The sequence below is a fragment of the Balaenoptera acutorostrata genome, chromosome 13 (genome assembly GCF_949987535.1).
Source record: "Balaenoptera acutorostrata chromosome 13, mBalAcu1.1, whole genome shotgun sequence".
Classification (NCBI taxonomy): Eukaryota; Metazoa; Chordata; class Mammalia; order Artiodactyla; family Balaenopteridae; genus Balaenoptera; species Balaenoptera acutorostrata.
Window position 1 is genome coordinate 42,985,960 of NC_080076.1, and position 26,137 is coordinate 43,012,096.

Below are 26,137 nucleotides of genomic sequence, written 5' to 3' on the forward strand. Positions count from 1 at the left end.
CATTCAGGGTACTTAACAGATGAAGTGGACTCTGCTGCCAGTCTCGCCGCGTATCTGGCGATCAGCCGGTGCTCTTCATCAAGCCGGGTGGAGCTCTCAAGCATACTATTGAGAACAGAGCAAGAAAGAGTCAGTCAGGCAACCGAGAAAGATGGAAATATTCATACTACCACCTGGAGTGGGTTGGCTATTTCAATTTTTCAGCACAAAAAATTTGAGAGCTATACAAAATCCTGTTAGGTTAATGACATCAGACTTGGATTCATGATACGATCTAATACGTGGCCAGGAAGGTCCTTAATAAATCCTGTCTTACAAAGAAAGCTCCAAAGAGGAGTGACTTTTCTGATCAACATTTCTGATGAAAGGATACTTTCTCTTTAATTTAGTTGTATTGCCTTTAACAATTTAATTTCCTTATGACAAAGTAATACATGTCTGAAACCAACATGTTAGACAATATGAAAACAAGAAGGAAGAAGAAACCAATTGTGGTCAGCCTCCAGTCATCCCCCGCTCCTGGTATTCACACTCAAGTGTGTAATCCTCTTCATTTATTGTAGTATGGCTGGACTTACAGACTTAATTCTAATGAATAGAATGTGGCAGAAGTAATGGAAGGTAACTTCCAAGATTAGGTTATAAAAAGACCCTGGCTTCTGTCCTGGGCATGTTTTCTCTCTCTCGAGCCCTTCTGGATTGCTTGCCCTGTGGGAAGCTGGATGCCATGTCACAGGTGGCTCTGTGGAAAGGCCCACGTGAGGAGGAACTGAAGCCGGCCAGTAACCATGTGACTGGATCCCCTTCGGTAGAGCCTTTAGATGAGATCACAGCCCACCCACAGCTTGATTACAACCTCGAGAAAGTCCCGAGCCAAACATGGATTCCTCACCCACTGTGTTTGTTGTTTTAAGCTGCTGAGGTTTTGGGTAATTTGTTATGCAGCAATACATAATGAATATAATTCTCATCTACAATGCTACTACCCAGGTACCTTGACATTTTATATTTACTTCCAGAGAAGTAGAATTATGGTAGTGGCTTCTAATGACATGAATGGGAATCATTTAGTGTCTCCTATAAATTGATAAAAATTCTTCCTATTAGAATAAGAATAATCTGATCCCTTAAAAACACTCACGCAAATAGAAGCATTTTCAACTCTCCTAGAGAGTTGATATTTCAGAAAGCCCTTCACGTAAGACTAAGTTTTGGGTGCCACTAAAAAAAAAATTCTGTGAAACATACCAGTAACACTAATCCTGTTAATAGACTAGTTGGTCATAGTTTAGTTTATCAGTTATTATGGTGAGTATCAGGCCAGGATCAAGATTAGAAACCAGTTCCTCTCAATCCCCAAATATACTTATATTCTCCTCCACTGGCTTATATTTAAGCCTGTTCCTTAAAGAAAAAAAATAATACTCATGGTTATACATTAAAAATGACACATTTCTATCCCAGTGTTAAGGTTGTAAAAATTATCCACCGAAAAGACCTGGATCCATATACAGTAATATACATTTATATTATTTATTTGTACACTTACATAAACAGTAAACATGCAACATAGTCTTTCAACCTTTGTTCTAAAGTGAGAAGATGAATGAAAATCATTATGCGCTTTCAGCATATTAGCTATGTCACTTCCAAGTAGCTCTTCTCTGCTTGGTGGAATCCGTTACTGTAACATTTTTTTCTGGTCATTTGGAAGATATTCCTGTTTCCCTTATCTATGGGCTAGTCTATATTCCTCACATATGTAAACTATACCTGTTCTTATCCTGAATTCTTCCACTAGATTTAGCCCTTTTCTCTAAGTTACCGTATCCTACCTAGAATATTCCTGAATTTCTCCATTTACCAAGTCACTTCTTCATCCTCAGAAAAAGAGTCTTCACTTTCCTGCTGCCCAAATGAGACAATGCATGTAAAAAACATCAAGCTGGTATGATGCCTAGAACACATTAAATGCTCAAAAATATTAGGTAATACAATTTTATTATTATTTTGCCTCTTAAGTAACCTGTTCGGATTCATTAATGATTCTTGGCTCCTTCAAAATGTCATCTACCATCCAACAGCTATCTAGAGCAGGGCTTCTCAAACTTTAGTGTGTGTACATATCACGTAGGGATCTTGTGAAAATGCAGTCTCTGATTCTGGAGTGGGGGATGGTGGGGTAGGATGGGACCCCAGAATCTGCATTTCCAATAAGCTCTCAAGATACGTAGGTATTGCTGGTCCAAGGACAACACTCTGAGTAGCAAGGATCTAGAAGATCTTGAAAATAAAATGGAAAAGTTAAACACATGAAATGAACCCCAAATGTAAGCCATAAAAGACATCATTTTTCATATCCATATAGCACTGTGATATTTTCACACAAATTCCCTTAAGACGGATATTCTAGGATTCAGGGCTCACCTATGTGTAGTATTAATCCCAGTGGATTGAGAGTTCAACCAGCATAAAAATTTAAAGTTGGAATAAAAAACTACTTTTACTAGCAAAAGGCCAAATTAGTTCTGGACAACGGATGCTTTAAAACAGATGTTTAAAGCAGATGTGTTGGGACTTCCCTGGTGGCGCAATGGTTAAGACTCCGCTTGCCGACGCAGGGGACACGGGTTCGAGCCTTGGTCCGGGAAGATCCCACATGCGGCAGAACAACTAAGCCTGTGCACCACAACTACTGAGCGTGTGCTCTAGAGCCCGTGAGCCACAATTACTGAGCCTGCGCGCCTAGAGCCCGTGCTCCGCAACGAGAAGCCACTGCAATGAGAAGCCCACGCACCGCAACGAAGAGTAGCCCCCACTCACCACAACTAGAGAGAGCCCAAGCGCAGCAATGAAGACCCAACACAGCCAAAAATAAATAAATAAATAAATAAATAAATACATAAATAAAAAGAAAAGCAGATGTGTTATAAAACGTCTGACCTCTGCAGTGGTTAAAAATAATAACTGAGGGGCTTCCCTGGTGGCGCAGTGGTTGAGAATCTGCCTGCTAATGCAGGGGACACGGGTTCGAGCCCTGGTCTGGGAAGATCCCACATCCCGCGGAGCAACTAGGCCTGTGAGCCACAACTACTGAGCCTGCGCGTCTGGAGCCTGTGCTCCGCAACAAGAGAGGCCGCGATAGTGAGAGGCCCGCGCACAGCATTGAAGAGTGGCCCCCGCTTGCCACAACTAGAGAAAGCCCTCGCACAGAAACGAAGACCCAACACAGCCAAAAAAAAAAAAAAATAATAATAATAATAACTGAATTTCTTGTTACAGCTTCAATGAGAAAGTGAAAGTTTACGCTGCCCTTACTTTAAACATAAAACCACCCCAAAAGAAATAATTCAATTTGATTTTAACACATTGGTCATTTTCTGGCTGGTGTATTAGAGACCATAGGCCTAACTCAACACAGTTTGTGTAGACAACAAGGCCCAAAACTCCAAGCCCAGGACGATGATCTGTTTGAATGCCTGAAAGTGACTTTGTCAAAAACATTTGTGAGTGTTTTGATAAATAAATAATAACAAAAAACCTTGATAAAAAACCTCATGATAAAAGTGCCTTTTATCATGAATGACCAGCAAGTATAAATAATATGAAGGTTATATTAAAAAAAAAGCCTCCTGGAAATGAAAGAAGGGAAGTTATGGGGTTTCATCTAGTAAGCTATAACTCATACTTCCCCTGCCTCTCCTTCCTCCAGCACCGAGTGAATGAGGGGTGGAGTGATGTATTGCCCCTTTGTGCACACAAACGATTTATAAGTCCACATGGGCCATTTCAGTACGTTCGCATTATACAAGGGTGAATGAGGCGTTCCCCTAATAAATTCCATTATTTCAAGACTTCAATTACCAATAGTCGAAAATGAATGGCCAATAATTCCCTAAATCATTAAAGAAATACCAATTCCAACACTGTCTCCATCCCTGCCTATTCATTTCCAGACTTTATAGTCAGTAATCTTGTTACAAGACCATGATGAATTAAAAAGGGGCTGCTGTGTAGACTGCATTTCAGAATGGGGAAATCTATTACACTGAAAGCTCTCCACTTTCTGCCTTAATACATGGCCAGCGTCTGTTGCTAGTGATTTCAAAATGGCATCTAGGAAACTCAAGTGGCACCAGCTGAGCTAGGGCTTCCTAAATTGTGATTTAGCAGGGATTTCTGGGAACTCAAGGTTTGTTCACATTTCTCTGGTTTCTCTGCAGGCCTGTTTCCCCGGCAGTCCAGGGGTTAGGACTCCGTGCTCTTACTGCCGAGGGCCCGGGTTCAATCCCTGGTTGGGGAACTAAAATCCTACAAGCTGTGCGGCCAAAAAAAAAAAAAAAAAAATCAGAATAAATGTAAAAAAAAATGTATTTGTCTACACTTGAGTCATGAAGAGATTCACCTATGTTTAAAAAAAAATGAAAAAAAAAATACACAAATAATAATGTGATCTAAAGGGCACCAGAAATACTTCTTCATTTTTCCTTAATATTTTTTCCATTTGTCTGAACGGTGCCAGGAACTTTAGAGGTTACTTTTTAAGGTCATTAAGTGTCACTACTCTTTTATTAAAATGCAAATAGCTATTAGGAGGATTACTGCCTGAGAAGGCATTATTAGTTATTACTTAAGCAGAAGATGACTTTCTCAGGGTATTTCCTGTCTTTCACAGTTGGTTGAGAGCAAAATGCCATAGGAATCTTCATGGATAATAATAATAATAAAGCAACTTACCATAACAATGGCTTCTCTATAGAGGTGCCTTCAAACTCCTTTATCAAGACCCTGACTTTGATAACCCACTATGTTATAATCGTCCACCAAGGCCATGCCTTCTACCTCTACAAATTCACAAATTCCTCCATTTCCTTCCATTCCAGCTGTCACCAATGTGGCCCAGGCCACCGTCACCTCATCCTGAATGAGTGTAAAGTCCTCTCAATAAGTCATTCTGATTTGAGAGTTATTCTTTCCTCCAATTCATTTCCTGTCCTCAAGTCATCGATCTTTTAAAAGTGAAGTTGGCTGTAACGTTCTTATGCATAAAATTCTTAATAGGTTCTCATTTTTCAAATTCCTAAATAAGACTTATAAGGTCCTGCATAGTCTAGCTTCATCCTTTACCCCCGTGGCCTTACCACACTTAAGTTCCTCACATGAACCATATTCTCTCTGTCCTGAATGATCTCTCTGTCTCCTCCACCCACTTCTGCTTGGCTAATTCCTCTTCATTCTGGTATTGGCTTTGGCTTCCATTTCCTGCCCTCATGTCCGACCTCCAAATTCAGGTCCATTGCTCCTTATATATTCTATAGCCCTCTGCACTTTGCTGCCCTTGTTACAGCTGTTATCTCTTTGCTTTTTTTGAAATTGGGGTATAGTTGCTTTACAATGTTGTGTTACGTTTCTGCTGTACAACAAAATGAATCAGCTATATGTATACATATATAGCCTCCCTCTTGGACCTCTCCCACCGCCAATTCCCACACATCGAGGTCACCACAGAGCACTGAGCTGAGCTCCCTGGGCTATACAGCAGGTTCCCACTAGCTTTCTATTTTACACATGGCAGTGTATATATGTCAATCCTAATCTCCCAGTTCATCCCACCTCCCCTTCCCCCCATGTCCACAAGTCCATTCTCTATGTCTGTGTCTCTATTGCTAAAAAAAAAAAAAAAAAAAAAGCAAGACTACTTCATAAATGATGTTGCATTCTTCTCCTTGCATTTTAATTGCCCTTTTCACTTGTCTTTATCCTTCACTAAACTGTAACTTCTTTGAGGACAGAATGGTTCAATCTCTTCACCCTTGGAACCTGAGTGTTTGGCACAGTGCTTAGAACATAGCAGGAACTACCCAAGAATTAGTTGGACAAAAGAACAAATAAAGGTTGGCTCACTTAAGCTTGCAATGTCATGGTCTTTGGCCCAACTCTTCTATATCCTGTTTGGCTCTGCCTGCATCCTCAGCACTTTGGGAAAATCATAAGAATACAATGAAATACTGTATTTTAACACTAGCCATGCCATCCAAAATCCAACAAATTATTTACATTTGGCAGAGTTAAAATCAAGATACATTCTATGGCTGCATATAGATTCCTTATCTGCTTTGTATAGTTGTTAAAGCTCATAGAAATGTCATTATACTCATTCATATTTATCAACAGTAGATCTTTTCCACCCCCTGTAATGGCAAATTCTCTTTTGGCTCACCTTTTGTTGTTGTTTTAAAGATTAGGAAAGCAGATGGTGTCTGAAAGAGGTAAGCTCCCACTGGTAGCGGTGTTATGCAAGAGTGGGTGGGAGGTTGGCTGGATCATTTCTGGATGCAAACCCTAGCCCTCTCACTAGCTGTGTGACTCTGGGAAAATCACTTAACCTCTCTGTGCCTCAATTTCCTCACCTATAAAACAGGTATACAGTGGTAACTTACTACATGGCTTATTGGGAGAATTGCCATGTGAAGTGTTTACAGCAGTGCCAGGGTACATGGTAAGACTCGATGGGAGTATTCTTTTTCACTCTTACTTATAAAAAGCAGGTAATATTGTTTGGTATGACCATTTTTGCTCCATCACTTCCTTATCTATAAATTACCTTTTTGCTCAAGAAAATATGATTGGTTACCAGCCAGTATTCTAGGTTATATCAAAAAGAAGAAAAACAGTTTAGTTGAATCAATGAAGGATTTTACAGAAGCAATAGGTGGTCTTTGTATCTCTGATTTCCTGAACAAAGGAAGGAGTTAGCTTAACAGTGATAGTCTTCTCTTATTTCTCCTTGCAACTCATACAAAGTTGCATACTACCATGAGTTTTTAATCAAAATGTCCCTTTTGTACAATTTATCAAGCAACATATGAGACCATGTCCCATTCTGAATTCTTTATGTTAGCACATTTGGAGAAAGCATAATCTGAAGTTCATCAACTCAATATTGATGCACATACATGAGCTATCAGTTTATTTCTACCATATTACAACGGACAGGTTTTCCAAAATGGGATTTAAAATCTAACTTATTATGTGCCTTTCACTCGATTCAAAATTAAGTGAGGAACTAACAATGAATTATTCCCATGTTCCCAGTACCACGCTAGTTAATTTACATTAATAACCTCATCAGATTGTAGTGTCACTCTCATTTTCCATGGGAACTTAAAATATATTAGAATCTATAACAGGGAAACGAACTCATCTTAAAATCAATTTATCATCTGATTGATCATGCTGAGAAAACCTCTGTGAGTACGGTGCAGCTCATGCAAATACGTGCATTGGTGGTGTGACATTCTTCAGAAGGTTTACATTTTTAGGATTCTAAGGAAATGTTTTTCTCAGAAGTCTAGTTCTATAACTGAAGGTCCTAAACATTTTACAGAAGAAAAGGAGTAGTGTTAACAAGGAAATGAAAACTCACAAAAGAAGATACTTTTCAATATGTGTGGATAATAATTTCTTTTTCCTTTCTGCAGCTTGCAATAAACTTATACTTTTCAAAATCACAACATTTACTGAAAAGAGTCAGTCAAATCTTAGTCTACACATTAAAAATATTAAAGGCATACAATTCAGTGGATTCAGTGTAGAAGCATGCTATGGACTGAACTGTCTCTCCTCACATTCACGTGTTGAAGCCCTAATCCCCAGTGCCTTAGAATGTGGCTGTGTTTGGAGATGGGAATTTAAAGAGGTAATTAAGGTTAAATGAGGTCATAAGGGTGGGGGCCTAATCCAATATGACTGGTGTCCTTATGAGAAGAGGAAGAGACACCGAGGATGTATGTGCACAGAGAAAAGGCCATGTGAGTACGTAGCAAGAAGGCAGCCATCTGCAGGCCAAGGAGAGAGGCCTCAGCAGAAACAGCCCCGCAGGCTCCATGGTCTTAGACTTCTAGCCTCCAGAACTGTGAGAAAATAAACTTCTGTTGTTCAAGCCACGCAGTCTGTTGTACTTTGTTACAGTAGCCATAGTGAACTGATACAAAGTGGAAAAGGTCAGAGAACATTAAAAAATTAAAAAAAAATTTTTTTGCCCAACATCACTTTTACTTTTTATTTTTTTGCCTCTTATTAGTTGCTTTTGTCACATCAGTGAATTGCTGCTTCTCGTCTTTATCCACATTTATCACTTCTACCTACGTCAAGTTTAATACTTTACTTTTTCACCTATTTTATACTCTTACACTAAATGTTCAATTTCAGGGCTAATTTATTTATTTATTTATTTTTAAATTTTTTTTATGGATTTCAAAATTAAGCTTGATAACATGCCATGGGGGCTAATTTATAATAGGTGATCTTTTAATAGCAAAAAGTATTTTTCTAGTAGAAAAGATTTTCTGAGGACTCCTAACAATTTTGTTTAGGGTGAGAGGGAATTTTATATCTGTAGCACTATCAATATTCTCCAACATCAATGGGCATTTATTGGGCACTTACTGTGTGCCAGGCACTGTGCTAGGTGTCAGAGAGATGGTGGTAAACAAGTCCGAGAAGGTCTGCACCATAAGAGGAAGGTAGGAGTGAACCAACCCACCAAGGAACCAGTGATAACAGTTATGACAAGAATGAAATAAATAGTATCCCATGATCAGACTAATATGAGAGACCTACCTGAGTAGGTAGGTGCCTTTAATCAGAGTCTGGAAGCCAGAGAAGGAGCCAGTTCATGTGTGTGTGGAAGGAAAGGGAAGGAGGAAAATGGGGAAGAATGTTCTAGGCATAGGGGAAGAACTAGTATCATGGTCTCTGAGGCAGTTTTAGGAATTTTTTTTAGGAACTGATGAAAAGCTGATGTGACTAAATATTGTGGTTGAGTGGGAGAACCCCATGAGAGCTGGGGCTGGGAGAGGGGGAGGCGAGGGCTAGGTCACACACAGGCTTGCAGCCCCAGTGATGGGTCTGGGCTGTGAACTAAGTACCATAGGACTCTATTAAAGGAAGCAAGTGAGCAAGTAACAACTTAGACTTCATACGTGAAACCCGGAAATAGGCGTCAAAATGTCCCGTTTCTTGTACTTGAGAAAAACATAAGCAGGACAGATATCAACCTAATTATATGAGATCAGGGGTCTAACAAAGTGACAGCAATCGATCATGACGTCAAAGTATAGACTGTACCCTTTCACTGTACTGATTCCCTCCCTTACACAAGGGGCCTTTTCAGAGTTGAGAGAAACGTGCCAGAAGCTTCTGACTGGTAAGTATCAAGGCTTAAAATTATGGTTAGAGTTGGAAGTTCTGGGCTGGTTTGCAACCTCCTTTGGTCTGCCTGCCACCATCTGTCCTATAAACCACTAGCAAGCCTGGGCACCTGATAAGCTCTAGGAGAGGCCAGAAAAAGCCCTCACTGTATAACTCTGAGACCCCTCCTCCCCCAATGAAGAAGGTGCTTGAAAACCATTAAGGCTTTTAAAACTTCACTTAGGAATTAGGAAGACAGTAGGACTTCTCCCTTGATCTACAGTTTATTTATTTGGCTTATCTGACATCAGAATCAGCAAGGGCACATAAGAATATCTTTAATTTAGCAGCAGACTATTTACAGATGAGTCAGTTTCCCATTGTGCTAAGCAGTTGATATAGGGGAGAAGGCTCCCACACCGGGTGAATTAGGAGAATATATGAATACTCACAAAAACACACCTTTCAAGCAAGAACAACTATTAGATTCCTCTTTATAGACCATCTCATGAAGGGTGCACAGACAGGAAGGCCAAGGTATGAGGTGGAAAACAGATGAGACTCAATATCAGAAGACCTTGCTGGCAGGTGACCTTGGATAAGTCACTCAATGTCTTGTAACCGGCATTTTCTTATCAGTGAAATGGCAATAATAATATCCAAACCTACAGGGCTTTGAAAAGCAGATTAAATAATGTGTGGGAAAGGGCTTTGTCATTTTTGAAGCACTTCATAAATGTAAAATTTATTATTCATATTCTGGCTGCTGTGATGAGGTCCAAGAAGCTGAAGAGAAAATTTTTGTCTTTTTGAAGCTTACAACTAAAATGAGAAATCACAAGGCACAGAACTAAATACATAATTGGTAATTTATGAACAACCACTATTTCTATTACTAGTATGTGCTCAAAATATTTGTTAAAATGAAATACAAATAATATAATGGGATATGCAATTTCAGTAAATAGAGGTGTGGTGGATGCAATTGTGGAATGTCCAGAAGAGCTTTCTGGAGGGCATGCATTTATGTAGGTTTTAAAAGATGCAATGTATCACAGTGGTTATGAACTTGGGATCAGGTAGATAAAAGTTGAAAGCCCGGCCCCACTGTGTAGTAGCTATGTGCCTGTGGGAGAGTCATGTAAATGCTCTAAACTGATACCTTTACTGATCGATAAAATGGGGATGAGAGTATTTACCAGCTTATCTAAGGACCAGGGGAAATTATGTAAATAAAGTTTTAAACACAGTGCTTATCATGAGGCAAATGCTTTAAAAAATGGTGGCTCTTGTGATTACTACCATTATAGATCTCACCACAGTTGAATGACGGTTAAGCATCAGAGCTATAATGATGATAAAGGAGGGGAGACATCACTGCATCACTTACAGAATCCTGGCAGGTGTGGGGAATGGTTAGGATCTAATTAAACAGAAAGGAAAGGGAAGGAACAAAATGAGAAAAGAGAAGTTGAAATTTTTTAAGGATGGAAAAAAGTGATGAGAATTATGGAGGGCAGTAGCTTTTAAAACCGAGTCAGGGGCTTCCCTGGTGGTGCAGTGGTTGAGAATCTGCCTGCTAATGCAGAGGACACGGGTTTGAGCCCTGGTCTGGGAAGATCCCACATGCCAAGGAGCAACTGGGCCCGTGAGCCACAACTACTGAGCCTGCGCATCTGGAGCTTGTGCTCTGCAACAAGAGAGGCCGCGATAGTGAGAGGCCCGCGCACCGCGATGAAGAGTGGCCCCCGCTTGCCGCAACTAGAGAAAGCCCTTGCACAGAAACGAAGACCCAACACAGCCAAAAATAAATAAATAAATAAATAGTAAAAATAAAGGAATTCCTTTAAAAAAAAAAGTCTTTAAAAAAAAAAAAAAAAAAAACCGAGTCAGCTTCATTGATCAGTCTTAAATTCTGCTTTGTTTTCAAAATACAAGTCACATCTATCTCTCATCAAGTCAATGTAAGGTGTCTCTACTGAGACAGTTTTATGGTCTTAAGTGACCATCAAGTCAATATGATTAACCACTTGAGGAGGGAAAAGGGCTGGGAGTGACAAACTCTGCACTTTCCTCTTTGGAGATTTCTCTGTTACAACTTTAATTAAGAAAAGGTCAAAGAAGAGTGGTGGAAATAACCAGAGTGTGCTAGATTTTGGACACATACTCCAAAGGACAGGAGAGGACAGGGTGTGAGATCACATCATTGCATTCAGACATGGTTGAATCTTTATCGACTATACCCTGCTTTGAAGATTACCAACACAAATTTTGGGGGGGGGTTAATTTAGTATTTGGTTCTATTGTTTCAGCTACCATATAACATTGGGGAACCAAATTCACTGGGAATAAGATGAAAACCATCACTCCACTTGTAGTTTTGAGAGGCTGAGATGTAAGAAAGAAGAGGAACTGTTTGATCTACAAGCTGGGAAAATTTGAACAAAGAGATGGGCTTAGCTGAAGAGTGCATTTTTATCTCCTGAAAGAGTAGCATATAGTATAAAATTAAACCAGTACACTGGTTATATACATATATTAAAAAAATACAAATTAAGATAAATATATAACTATTAAAACAAATAAATGTTCATCAGTGTATCACCTAAAGTCATCTCATGTACTAATCTTGCAAAAAATAGTTGTAAGGCATCAAGGGAGGGAAGTTCTGGAAACAAAGAAGTGGTTAACAATACCAAGTGGTGAGGGCGATGAATGCCAGATGTTTGAGGGATGCTTTCTGTGACACAGTAGAAGAAAGGGGACCAATTTTAAAGGCAATTTAACCCATTGGCTCACTTAATAGTTATAAAGGCAAAAAATCCATAGGCTCTTAGTTCAGAGAAAAGGTATTAGGGTTATTAAGTAAAATCGAATATTTCTAAGGAACTGGTTTGCTAAACATGTTTGTAAAACAGTTGTCTAAACTAGGATGAAACATGATAATTATACAGTTTGTGCATTTATTTTCATTCAAATTGAAAATGTATATTTATTATTAACTAACTTGAACCAATGGGAGGAATCTCCTGTGTCACAACTAAAATTGAAAGGGAAAAACTCTAGGAATGCCTTTATTCTATTACATAAGGCTATCTGAATTCACACATTTAACACATTGGAAAGTAAGCTTTGAATACTGTGGGACTTGAAAGTAGGCTCTATCAGGATGGCTACCCTGAAACATTTGTAAGAGAAGAGTTGAAAGACAATTTCTCCCGCTCTTATCATTGTTGACGAAATGATTTCCATGGCATAATCCCATCCTATCACTTTTCCTCTTCTTCACTTCTATCTTAAGGGAATGGAGGATTGTTCTCCAAATCAGTAGAAACACACAAGTCCTTGGAATAAGACAAATTCTTGCATCACCGTCATGTAGTAATTTGACATGGCATATGTAACACAGAACTGACTGGTGGGACCCAGAGTCTTGCATCTCCCTAGATGCTAATATTTAGCACAGCACCTGCTTACACGAGTTGTCCCTTTAGCTAAGATATAGACAAAAATGTGAATTCTGTGGTACATTAATGGGCAGTGTCCAAAGTAATATCACAAGACATTTTAATTGGATCAGTTATAAAAATGCTTTAGGGACACCTCTGGCATCCAGTGACTTTGCCCCTTGCTGAGACTGCTTGTCAAGAGATCAGACTGTTCCCCTCTCGCAGGACAGTCAAGCAGCCAAACCTGCACTAACCATGATGGGTTGTTCCGGAGCATGTTGACATACAACCCGATGAGAACATGTTCATCAGCTAGCCTGTCTGCCACATTCAGACTGTACTGTATCCTGAAACAGGGCAGGAGGAAAGAAAAGGTGTTGTTAGGACAGGTGGACAGAAATAAGCAGGGCAGGTAGGAGTGAGTTTGTGGTAGAAAAGGCATCTAGAAAACCAAGCAAGTAAAGGAAAACTAAGCGATGTTCCATGAAAAAACACAAGCAAAATCCAAGCAATGAAATTCACAATGCCATTTCACTCTCTTTAAAAATAGATTTCCGCTTAGGTCAAGTAACTTTTAAGAAAACAGAATTGCATTCTTCAAACCACTAAGGGCAAGAAATTCATTTGTACAGTAAATACACTGAAATAGGTTGCAAGCAAAGATTATCCTTGGGAAAATCAAATCTGAAGCTTAGTCATTTTAAAAAAAGAAAAGGGAATCAGGGAAAGCGAATAACAACACAGATGTGTCTACTCAAAATAACTACTTGATGCTGTTAATGGGGTTATAACAGAGCTGCTTTGACTAAATCAAAGATGGTCTTTCAAACACAAAGCATCTTTGACACAAGAAATCAGCATTTTTAGTTTAGTTAATGCAGGGTTCCAGCACACTCTGGCTTTAACTTACCCTTTGCCCTTCAGCAAAGCTGGAGCAGCCCTAGCCAGCAGTTTGCTCTGCTCGACTTCACTGTCCTTGGGAGGAGAGCTGGTTAATAAGATGGGAAAGCCAAGAAGAGCGTAAACTCGGCAATGCATTCAAGAATAGAAACTGGCAACAGAAACTCCCAAGACTACTTCCAAGCTCCATTTGGACAGCTCTTTGATTACTTTGAAATGTTCAAGATGTTTTCAGATTTCCACATAGTTGAACTAGGAGTAGCAACCTGGCCTGAGAACCACAATTACAATTACACAAGCCACTATGATCCCAGATTTGACCTCTGCTGTTTGCTAAACAAATAGATTGCATATGCCCAGACACAATGACAATTCATTCAGCATTCATGACAGTCTATCCTGTACACAGTCCAATAGTTCACTAAGTCCTGCCAGCCTTCAGATCCCACACAAGAAGCTTATTTCTCCAGCCTGCCCTCTATTCTCCGACTTTCTGTGTTGAACAGAGAATTGAAAATTACCTAGAGATTGGTGTCATATTGAAAGTGTTTTGCTACTTTAGGCACAAGTCACCTGACCTTGGCTGTGAAGCTGCGAAGAAAACTTTCAGAGAAACAGAGAAATAAACCTTTGAGCCTTAGAAACATATATTCATACTCCTTGTGTCTATAACTGGTGAAGAAGAGTCCAATCAATAGGGTAAATTCTTATCATTTTAGATTTATTAGGAAGAATACTCACTTTAATTGGGAATTTTAATGAAAATTTAAAAAGTTTAACGTAGTTTTATTAAAGGAAAATAGAAATATAAATAATAATAAAGTGTGGCCAAGCCAAAGGCACCCAAATTTATATAATATAAATGAATTTATAACTATAATGAATAGGCATGTTCATTGGGAAATATGATATTGATTCTTAGTATTATAACTGTACTTGTAATGTGCTTAAAGAGAGTTTGTTCTTTTGTAGGTTAAAAATTTGCCCTGCAGCACTGGTGTACTTAAAACTCTCCCTTTCTCCCTTCATGGAGAATACAAAAATTAAGTGTCTGACTTTGTTTGAATACCTAGTTTTTAATTACTTGCATTGAAATTATTAGATTTTTACCACCAACTTCCATAACTTTTCAAGAAGTTATAAATCTATATAAGAATGGTTAATAAAGCAGTTAAAAATCTTAAACACTTTAAAAGTTTTAAGGGTTTACTACAAAGCACCACTTTTTCAGACCACAAGGCACAAAATATAGCAACTTATAAATGAATATCACATTAGAATTATGCACAGTATAATTGGAATTCTTGTTTTATAATTCTTGTTTATAATTATGCATAGTATAATTGGAATTCTTGTTTTAGTATATACTTTATAATAGTATATACTACAAGATTCCTTAAATAGTGAGGCTTCTGGTAAATTTAAAATCAAATTTGATCTATAAAGAAAACATCTAGTATAGAGTAGGCATTAATGTTTGTTGAATATTATGACTTTACTCAGCTTTTCAGGAATGCACCTATTACTCAAAAAGTACAACTGCATACAGACAAAACTGACTTTAAAAATGAAATTAATGTTCTAGGAGAATTTGCTTTCTTGATGAAGTTAATTGTTTTTTAAAGCATATTGATCTGCACCTTCAAAAACTATGAAACCTGCCCATCAGGAGCAAATAAGCATCTTAAGCCATTGGAGTTGATGTTTTCCCACCATCCCTCCAAGACAGCATTCCAAACCTTGTCTCCTGAAGTACAGCTCATTATCCAGTAACTACGGTCTCACTGCTGCCCAATCACCTCCCCCAACTTTTTTTTTTGATAATACAAGATAGATCTACCCACTATATAATTGATTTCAGATCCCTGTAAAACCACTCAAAACACTGTGTGAAATATTAAGAATTCTTCCCTCCAAATGAAACCATTTCTCTGCCTTGTTACATACGCTACTTTTCCCCTTGAATCCCAGAAATTGTGTCATTTCCTTAAATCAAAGGCCTAATAATTATACAGTTACAACCTCTGATGATGAATGTGCAAGAAGAAAAAAAAAAGAAACATGGGAGGATCAACCACGAGGATATGCTTGTTATAAATTACTCTGGTGATGTCTTATGGGAGAAAGGTGATGTGTCAGTAAAGCTGCAGAAGTGTGTCCCACCACTTGCTAACGAGCACTGGAGGAAGCCTGCTGACATCAGCATGGTGCAGGGTTGGTAGCAGGAAGTGAGCAGTTGCCCAGATTTTCCTTTGGTGGCTCATTCTTTCTTTCTCTCCAGTTCTCTGGGCCCCTCTCTCCTTCTTCTACGCCACTTGCCTGTCTCCCCTGCTCTTTCCAAGTCCCTTCTTTCCACAAAGGGATGAGCAGATGTCTCCAGATACACGTCTTGTCCTTTTGTTGTCATTTTCTTTGCCTTGGCCCTTGCCAGTGCTGGTTCGAAGGCATCATTTAAATCCTTTCATGTTCCTTTCCTTTCCGATATGCATCCTTGGGAAAACCAGTTCTTGGAATATATGGGGATGATATTCTCTGCATTTATGAGTTTGTGGAAATAAACCATTTACCTCATTTTGCCAAAGCTGTTAGCATCTAGTGCCAAGAGCATTTCTGACTTTTGGTACTCAGTGTCCACATAGTTTCTGTACTACCTAGAACTAGCCTTGAATTCTCCTCCTAATCATTTATTTCTGGGAAGCAGAAAACATGACCACGTAGAGAGGAAGCCAAGTGCATGATGAAAACAAGAAAAAAAAAAAAAAGCACTCTTTCTAAATGAAATGGATCAAGAACTTAGAGAGCAGACCAGGAGGCAGGTTTCACTTAAAACTTGGGTCTATAAAGACTGTTCACATGAAGTATCTTCACCAGAATTTCTTCTGCAGCTCCCAAGGAGCTTGAAGAAGGGAAGCAAAGTGAAAAAAATTTTCTCCTGAGTGGTTGCAAAGGTAGTGACATCAGGTAATTTATGATAATCTCTTCAATGCAAGGTACACTCACGATATTTTATAGAATAATTTGGATGTTTAAACTTTCATTTTGTAGCTCTGGCAGTTTGCTTGGAGAAGTTTGGTGATATTTCCAATTCATTGTGGGCTTTGGGATCAGGCAACACTGGAACCTAGGGCCTTATCAAGAAGTGATTGCTTCCAGCATGTCAGTGCATCCAAACATGCCAATGGCTTTCCTGCATCTCTAGCTCTGGAAACTTCTCCATCTTCTGCATGCCCCGTCTTCAAAGTTAAATGCATTCCTCCTTTTAACCTCGGAAACTGGTAACTACCTGGGGCTCCTCTTAACTGTGGGTGATAAATCTTTTCTAATCTGAGTCCCAAGGAGAAGCAACACTACCATCCCTAAAATTGTGTGTATATACCTCTCTTTTTCTTACTGTCGTTATTTTCTTTTCACCAGGCCCTGCCAATGTATAAACACCTCCTTCAGCACACACATTTTCATTATTGGGTGTGGTGACAATCATACCCTGGAGGGTATGACAAGGTGAAATTTGAATTTCATGTGTTCTGCTGAAAGAAAAGAGGCTGGAAATATTCCTTTAGATTATTCTTTTCTAAAAAAAAGATTCTCTTATTTTCTCACCAATTCCTTTTTATACTCTGGAAAAGAGCATATGTAAAGATAAATGGCCTTCTTCCAAAAATTTTCATACACACACACACACACACACACACACTGGCATAATGCGTTCTGGAAGATTAGAACAATTTCAAAATATTTCATATTTATTTATTTAAATTCACCCTTTAGCTTTGGAGGATGACAACGGATGCCAGGATTTTGCTTAAGTGCAAATATTTTGGGGGTACTCTAAGGTAACAAAATCACACACAAATGCTCGCTGGATTTTTGCTTAAACCTGCCATATAGTTTTAAAAACCACTTCTGCTTATGCTGTGTTATTATATTAGCTCTGGCCAAATATTTTTTCTTTTATTGAACATGAAAATAAAAGGATTTAAATAAAAGTCCCGCATAGAGCAACAATGTAATATAAACAAATTATGTAATGTGGCATAATTATCATCACAATGGTTAAATGGAAAATGATATTTGAACCATGGCAAATTAAGAAGAGATATTTACTTTTTTATTGATTCTTAAATGATTGATAAACTTGTTGGTGTTTGGGCTTGTGAAGAATGACTTGTAAACTTGGCTCCCTCCTTAGCTGACTTTCAATTGGGAATAACATTTTGCTTCTCACTATAATTAACACAATCTAGACCAAGGTCATCAAACTAATTTAAGTAAATTAGTTTTAAATAAAAAAGAGTCCACAAGTCAGTTTTACCAAGAGATAATTTCTTGAAAAAATCTTTTTCCCCTTTCGTTTTCTAGCTTTCAACATCTTTGATCTGAAACATAAAATATCTGCCACACGCAAATCAGCAAACAAGCATTAAAAAATAGCTTAGTGTCTCAGTGGGAAAATGAGTTGTCATCAATTCAGGCTGGCATGAAAGTCAAACCTTCTTAAGCAGGTACTGTGGAAGAAATAATAATTCTTAGGTCATATTTGATTCACTACATTTACTGTGTTGTCCCCCAGATAGTATCAAGCTGTATCAATTGTGTTTTTGCCAAGAGACGCTCTAGAAAAGTTTGCTGGGTACAGAGCACACACAGACAGCAACTAAAGCAACTCTAGGAAGAGAATAAAGGTTATCAAAGTGAAGAAGAGGTGACGGCAGATTTAATTGTACACTAACATTTTAGTATAGGAAATAGAGTTGAGTGCGAACACCAGTTTAATTCAGGATTGAAAAAAATCTAGCATATTAGTGGAGCTCTGGGGCTACATGGAATAAATAATTACTTGCAGAGAGTGTTTATTTCAAATTTCATACAACATGCCCAGAAAGTGTGAAAAGAATGAAGAAATCTTCAGTTGAGGTTGATTTATAAATGCATCTATTTTATGATGCTGATTTATAAATTTACCTTCCTTCCTGACTGAAAAGGGATGGGCTTTAATCTTGGAAAATATTGAGCATGGAGAAAACTGGTTTTCAGAAGCAAAGTCTGAATTCAGTACCTCAATTTTATTTCTATTCACTTTTGATTACCAAAATAGAAATGTTTAAAATTTAGTTTGAACATTATATGTCAGATTAAAAATCTGGGTTATTAGGTAAAGACCCTTTGGGAAAGCAAAGTATTTGAAAAAACTGAAAAAGACACATGAATTAGCCTTTCTGTAGTTGAAAACCCAAACAAATCAACCAACTGACCAACCAGTCAACCAACAAAAATAACTCACAAAGGCTGTTCCATTGGGAAGAATCAGGATTTGGAAAGTGCGTGGGGAAGGCAGTGTATCTTCCCCACATGCACCCCTGGACCTAATACAGTATTAGTAATTAACCAAATGCTATTCAGACAAACCAGAAAATAGCATATTAGATTGTGTTCAACACACTCTTGAATCATAAGCAATGTTCTAATATTTGGGAGAGTGATCAGTTCTGGCTAGATATAATAGCCAAAGTGATTCTTTTTGTGAGTGGTTAAGACTTTAGAGGTTGCATTTATAAAAATATCTGTAAAATCTTTAAGAGAAGTTTCTAAAACTGGAGGTAAAATTATCTAGCCATTCAAATTTTTAGAATGTCCTTATTGTAGCTAATGAAGAAATGGCCATAATAGCCATAACTAATGAAACATTTTCCAAATGGAAAGGACTGGTTAGCTCTCTCACATAAACGAGGTGAGGATTTTGGCAAGATAATTAAGATTTTACAAAGGGGGACTGATGCCAACAGCAGAAACTCAAAGGCATAATGCTGTGGGCAGTGAGGGGGAGAAGGGCTTTGTGGTCAGCTCTTGCAATAATATTTGCCGTAATGGCAGGCTATCTTTCATAAGCTTAATGTTGGCTGCCCAATCATACATCATATATTGGCGTTCTTTTCCTAGTGGTGATGATAAATTTCCATTGATCTAGTTGTTCTTTTCCTATAAATTCATGCATTTATAAGAAAACAATCTAGGTTTAGGGATATAGTTATGATCAAGAAAATGAATGAAGTGAATTAGTCCATGAATTGTGTCATTTGACCCATACTGTGCCTAACTGCTAATCAGCATTGAGTATACACACACACACACACACACACATACACACACACTCACACACACGAAGACTTCAAAGGGTTAAGAGAGAGTGCCTTTGAGAATTCCCTCTTTTAAGTTAAGGGAAAATTGACTCAAGGATATAGCTAGAAACGGATATCAGAACAGGGGATGGGGCAGATGGTGGTAGTATACCCTCATAAATCTGTGTGAGTTAGGTTACCAGGATGTCAAAAGACTTCAAAGATAGGCCCTAGTGCCTTTTGAAGATCAAAGTGTATGCCTGCAAAGGACTCCAGGTGAGGAATGCCAGGAGTTTGTAGCGAGGATCCTGGAGTAGTGATTTCAATTCATCCCCATTCTGCTTTATCTTTGTAAGATCTGTCACAATACCAAAGACCAAAAACTCAGGCTAAATAAAGTAACTGCATGGCAAACTTCCTTACTTTTTTAATGCAGGCTCAACACTGACCAGCACCACTCTTGGCTTGTTTAGGTTTTAGTTTTTATCCGATTTTAACAGGGGCAGTTGGGGTTGGGTAGGAGTGAGGGCAGAGCTCTAGGTCCTATTTCTTTGGTTAAGTTCCAACTGTAGGAAGATTAGGGCCTTTAACTTATGCCTACCTTTGGCATGATGGTTTCCATCAACCTTAGCGTATGGACATGGCTAAGAAATAAACAGGGGATCACCACCAGCATTATCAACTGGTAGAAATTAAACACTAAGAGCATGAAATCGGTTTTGAAATTGCTACTTTAACAGGAATCAGACTGCCCTACCTGGGGGAAAATGGCCCAAGCCCAGGAGGACAGAAAGATGTAAGTCCTCAAGTCTTTTACTGTAATATGGTCCAACCATGTGATGTTGTCCTGATCTCACCCAGTTAGTGCTAAAATCATTCCAAGAGGCTCTTTAATACAAGAGTCTAAGGAATCACCATCTGGGGTCTTGCAAACTGTACCAAAGCAGAGAATCATCCAGAGAAGGAGATCCAACATGGTACTCTTCACATTTACTCATCTCATACATACTGGCATGAAGACATAAAATCAATAAAAGAAGTGGAAAAGTGGAAAAGAGAAAAAGAGCTGAGCAGTGCAGCTCAAGTTGGAAATTCTCAATGGAATCTCATGAAACCCCAGAAGACCTGTATCTCCACCAAAGCGTACTACAAGAGGATTTTAGTGATGAAGTAGGACTAGCGGTCTAGCTATGGAACTGCTACTACGATTAGTGCTTCAGGGCTGGGATACTGACCGTGCGCTGTGGTCAAGCTGACTTACATACAGCTTTATGAGCGAATGCTCCTTAGCCACAGGGCTGGACGCACTCATCCCCTCAGGTAACCTGAGGGATGCAAACAATGAGACCCCGTTAAAACCTCCCATGGACAGAGCAAGGCCCACTCAGAGAGGAAAGACGTTCAGTGTACACAGCTTTATTGAACGGCACCCTTAAAACAGAAACCAGAGGCCAACCTCCGTGATGACAGGAAGAACTGCAAACTTTAAACAACGTGCTTGAGGTTCAGAGGGAACATTCTAGAAGGACTGAAAATGGGAAGAAAGGGAAATGATCATATTTTGGGGTACCATGCCCCCTGGAGGAACCAGAACAGCTCAAAATATTATGGGAATATTTTAGAGTAGAAGAAGCCATGTTATCCATCTAGACGCATCCATCATAAAGCACCGTCCAAGCTGAAATGATATAAAATGACCTTCAGTAAGGATGGGGTCTATCTCTGCTTGACATTTGCAGAATGCAGAGCTTCCTAATAAAAGCATATCTTTGTTAACATCACGCCAGATCGTCCCAAGATAGAGGCACAGGCCCATGTTTCTAATAGACTTCACAGTTTATGATTTTGTTTTGGAAAATGTGGTTTAATCTGCTGGTGGTTCTGAAAAGGAGTGCTAAGAGGAATATACTGGGCTTCAACCACAGGATTTCACTGTGGATGTTATGCAGTTCAATTGCCTTCCCATTTCTATTTGCGACAGACTTGCTTAATTTATAGTGGGAAACACCGCATTCTGTTTATTCCGCTGATTACAATTATGGGGAACACCTTCATCTCAGGTTCCTGCTGATGGACAAATCCAGGAACTCGGAGAAAAAATCAGCAGTGTTCTGAGTCTCACTGTCTGCAAATCTTCATTAGAACGTACCAGGATATTACAGGGAAATTGGTACCTCAGCAACTCTTTGGGGGAAAGATTGATTATGTTTGTTTTTGAAACATGAGGCCATTTGTTTCCTACTGAAAGGCATTTGAAATCTTACATTCAATTACTCACTCCAATTGTCCTTACCTTTGTTTCTGCCTTCCTGTGAGCCTTCTCCATGTATTCCTTAAAATAATTCTCTGGTGCTTTATTTGTGATATTTGATCAAATGACTTGGAGTACCTCTTGACCCCTGCCTATTCATTGTGCTAGTTTTAGGAGAAGTATCTGCTTCACCTGTTTGCTTACAGGGCAGTGGATCTTTGTGCAAAAAGATGAGACACGCATCCACCCTCTTTTCTTTAAAGTTCTTGTTCTTATCCATGAATTACTTATGTAGAAACAGTATTTCCAAATTTGGTCTTGAGCCTCTAGCCTCAGGAACTCTAGAGTTCACTAAGAAGAAGATTCTTTTATATCTGGAGCTTTATATTATGAGATGTTTCAGAATGTCCATCGTAATTCCCCGTTGCATCTTGAAATTCCAATTCCCCGGCTTAAATGGGCCATTCCAAGTGCTATAAACGTGACTTTCTCAATGAGCCAGAATGCATGTGTGTCAGTAGTAAAACTTAAATATACCCTGCATTCTTACTGTGGATAGATTGTAAATGCAAGTTTCCAGAAGTGACATTCGTTCCCAAAGCCATCCTAGCCCTCTTCAAACACATCCAAATGAATGAAATTAACAACTTGTGACAGATATTTACAAACTAGTTTCTAACAGTAATCTTCCACATTTGGCTTAAATGAGAATATTTTTTTTGCCACAAATCAAGGCTCATTACCAAAGAGAAGGTTTATTTTACAATAGGGTTGGAACTTACCTCCTGGTAATAAAAGGACTTCCTGAGGAGGGGACAGAGTGGGAGAACATGCTGTCATTCATGCTGGTTACAGGTCTGGGTGGCCTAAAACGAAGTACAGTTAAATGGAAAATGGATGGAAAGTTAAAACAAATAAAAGTCACAAGTTGAAAACTATCCGATCTCTCAAGGAAAGGAGCTGGTAAGATCAGAGTTCTTATCTTACCCAGGATCAACACAGAATTTTATATTTTCCAATTCAATTCTTGAAGTGTTTTGGGAAGTTACATTTCCTTGAGAAGATAGAATGTCTGTTTAAGCATTGCGGGGAAGATCTCCAGAAACCACAGGAACGTTTATTCATGAGCTTTGAGCCTTGGTGTTTCATTGAGTCATATTCTCAGATAGATAGAATGAGGATTTTGAGGCAGCCTACTAACGTCTAAAGAGAGAAGCTCAGAAAACTTGATGATAATCAGAATCTACATCCTCTTGGAAGGAGGAAGATTCCTGAGGCTTTGGAAACTTCCTGTGTTCCCCATGACGATGGCCCTCTTCCAGGATACCCGGGTCTGTAAGGACCCAGCTGCAAAATCGTATCATGCCTTCTTCGCTCTTTGCTCTAAGTGAAGACACAATTAAGCACCACAGGGATTTACTGACTTTCTGTTATCTGGATGATCTATATGATAGGACATATAGTGCAAGGCATCCCAAAAACTTCACTTTTTTTCATATGATTAGAGAAGCAAAATAGGGTTCAATATTCCCCGGAATTGTCCACGACCTTAAACACCAACTGCATCATGTCTTTCCTCCACTGTCTCAATTTTCATTCCTATAACTGATGTCTTAGTTCAGGTAAAATGATAGAGCTAAGATCCCCATCTCATCTCCAAGCTGTTTTTAGCCTTATTTTAGGTTCACTGTAAGATGTTCTGCGGTACAATGAGGTGGAATTTAGAGTTCAGAAGATGGATGATGGGGCAGGGCAGCATTCTGAGTCAGGAAATTTTTGTTTCACTATAATTCTATATATGAGTTTGACAGTACAGAATTTTTTGAAGATGAAACATGAATACAGTAGCCTATAGAATCTATTTGTGTCAACCTGACTAAGAGCCAAAAGTTGTAAAGGTTTAATTTTTATCTTAGGAAACCAGAGTTAGTTTGGATTCTACAATGAAGAGATTCCATGAAAAAGGTAGACTTGTTTGTCCCAATGTATTTATGGGAATGGACATGATGCAAGGCAGGTTATAAAATGCCAGCACTACATGCAAAAATTCATTGACACTTTTGGTTCTCAGTACCTGATGTTAAACTGTGTTCTCAGATTTTTTAAAGACACATTCTTTGTTGAGTGAGGTCAAAATAGCAGGTTCAGTATTTAATCTACTCTGAACATATTAGCCAAAGTTCTGAAAACTAGCTTAGTGTTTTATATTACTTATCTAGGATGTGTGTGATACATGAGACTAGTTTAAAGCTAATTCTGCTTTGAGCAGGACACTTTCACTTTATAAGAAGGATGTTAATTTCAAACAAATGTGCTCTGTGAATTTTGAAAAGTTAGGTGTATCAGATTTTAAAACAGTAGGCAGAATGAAATATCTTCATTTTAACTTTGAAAAAAGTGGAAAAAAATCAACTTGACAACATTTCTGGTTTTCTTTTGTCTTTTTATTAATGTTCCCCTCTTGCTCTATCTCTAGGAAATGAGAAAACAAGTGGATTTGGAATGCTTTTTAACTCGTCTGGTAAATTTACTCTATTGAACCTGGTCACCGCAAAGCCGAAATTGCAGTTCCTTAGTAAATGGCTTCACATTTAACGTTCATCACGAAAATGTTGAACTTGGGACACAGAATGGCTAACCTTGGCACCAAAGAGCAGTTTTCAAAGGGACCTATTTCCTCCACAATCAAATGGCAAGTTACCTTATCTAATAAATAGGTCACATTGGGAATTTTAAACATATTTAGTCTTATGGAAAAGAAATAGCTCCAGAAGATAAAGTCGCAGAGGCCTAGTGCAAAGTTTTCTTTCTGGACAAGATGTTTGCAAAGGACATTTTTATAAAATTGGCATTCTTTTCATAAACTCAAAGTGCTCAGCTTAAAGGCAGAATTAGTTTTAAACTAGCCTCATATCTCTCACCTGTTTTGTGTCTCATAACCACTTATAAGTCTTTATAAGCACACTAAAGACTATTGACTTACCAAGTATCTCTTTAGGCAGCAAAAAATTGAATAGAATAGAGACAGTTAATCATGGTAACATTTACAAGCAATATAAGAGCTAAGAACAAATGCCAAAACACCAAAATGCCACTACTTAAGTGGCTTTTATGTACCTATGATAATTTAGAAGAGCTAAATGAACAGCATGCTTTAAGATTATAAGTCTTAGATATTCCCATCCAAAAAAAAAAAAAAAAGGAACATAAATATCTGTTCAGGGCAATAACATCAGAATAACAAATAGAAAAATGTCTAAAGCTAAAAAATAGTAAAATATCTATTCTAATAGAGATTGGCCACTCTGCATCCGGAATTTCTTGCGTGTTATTTCAACAATTAAATATTTTGTATAATTTGTCTTTTAAAACTGACATTCACCCTGGAAAAATATATTATCTGTGAGTACAGATCAGTGTTCTGATTCAAGGACTATTTTAAGAATCTGGTTGGGCTTCCCTGGTGGCGCAGTGGTTGAGAATCTGCCTGCCAATGCAGGGGACACGGGTTCGAGCCCTGGTCTGGGAGGATCCCACATGCCGCGGAGCAACTAGGCCCGTGAGCCACAATTACTGAGCCTGCGCGTCTGGAGCCTGTGCTCCACAACAAGAGAGGCCACGATAGTGAGAGGCCAGCTCACCGCGATGAAGAGTGGCCCCCACTTGCCACAACAAGAGAAAGCCCTCGCACAGAAACGAAGACCCAATGCAGCCATAAATAAATAAATAAATTTAAAAAGAAAAATATCCCCCAGGAATCTGAAAACAAAGACTAGATTCCAAAATAATTACTGTGAATGTACAGGGAGCATATCTCTTTAAAAAAAAAAGAAAAAGAAAAGAATCTGTTTAAACGTGCAACTTTTAGCAGAAAAAGGCACATTTCATGTAGAATTTTAGGGGAATCCTGAAACTCTCCATGGAACCCAAATTGTGTGGCATGGTCTCACTTCCTTCTCATTTTTTTTTTTTTAATTTATTAATTTTTGGCTGTTTATTTGCTCCACAGCAGATGGGATCTTCCCGGACCAGGGCTCAAACCCATGTTCCCTGCATTGGCAGATGGATTCTTAACCACTGCGCCACCAGGGAAGTCCCTGGCCTTGCTTCTTAATTCTGTCTCCAAGTGGGAGGCCCCATCCTAACTCTGTTTTGCTGCAAAGCTCTTAGAGCCAGGCTGTTTACCCCCATCCTCTCCCTACCTTCCCCACACCCATCAGCTCAGATTG

The 26,137-nt window shown here is 38.7% G+C and overlaps 1 protein-coding gene across 22 annotated transcripts in view; it reads right to left on the minus strand.

The window, feature by feature from the left end:
• Nucleotides 1–26,137, minus strand: part of DTNA (dystrobrevin alpha) — a 390,068-nt gene that overhangs the window by 38,346 nt on the left and 325,585 nt on the right. For 12 of the 22 annotated variants that reach the window (XM_057526111.1, XM_057526112.1, XM_057526113.1 and 9 more), the window contains exons 11-14: nucleotides 22,691–22,774; nucleotides 13,552–13,629; nucleotides 12,896–12,988; nucleotides 18–105 (exon numbers count right to left, since the gene is read on the minus strand). In XM_057526111.1, the coding sequence (XP_057382094.1) occupies nucleotides 18–105; nucleotides 12,896–12,988; nucleotides 13,552–13,629; nucleotides 22,691–22,774 (343 nt within the window). Of the gene's footprint in view, nucleotides 1–17; nucleotides 106–1,108; nucleotides 2,284–12,895; nucleotides 12,989–13,551; nucleotides 13,630–20,892; nucleotides 20,983–21,057; nucleotides 21,336–22,690; nucleotides 22,775–26,137 lie in introns of those variants that run through there. The other 10 variants (XM_057526123.1, XM_057526124.1, XM_057526122.1 and 7 more) reach the window with 4 other exon arrangements.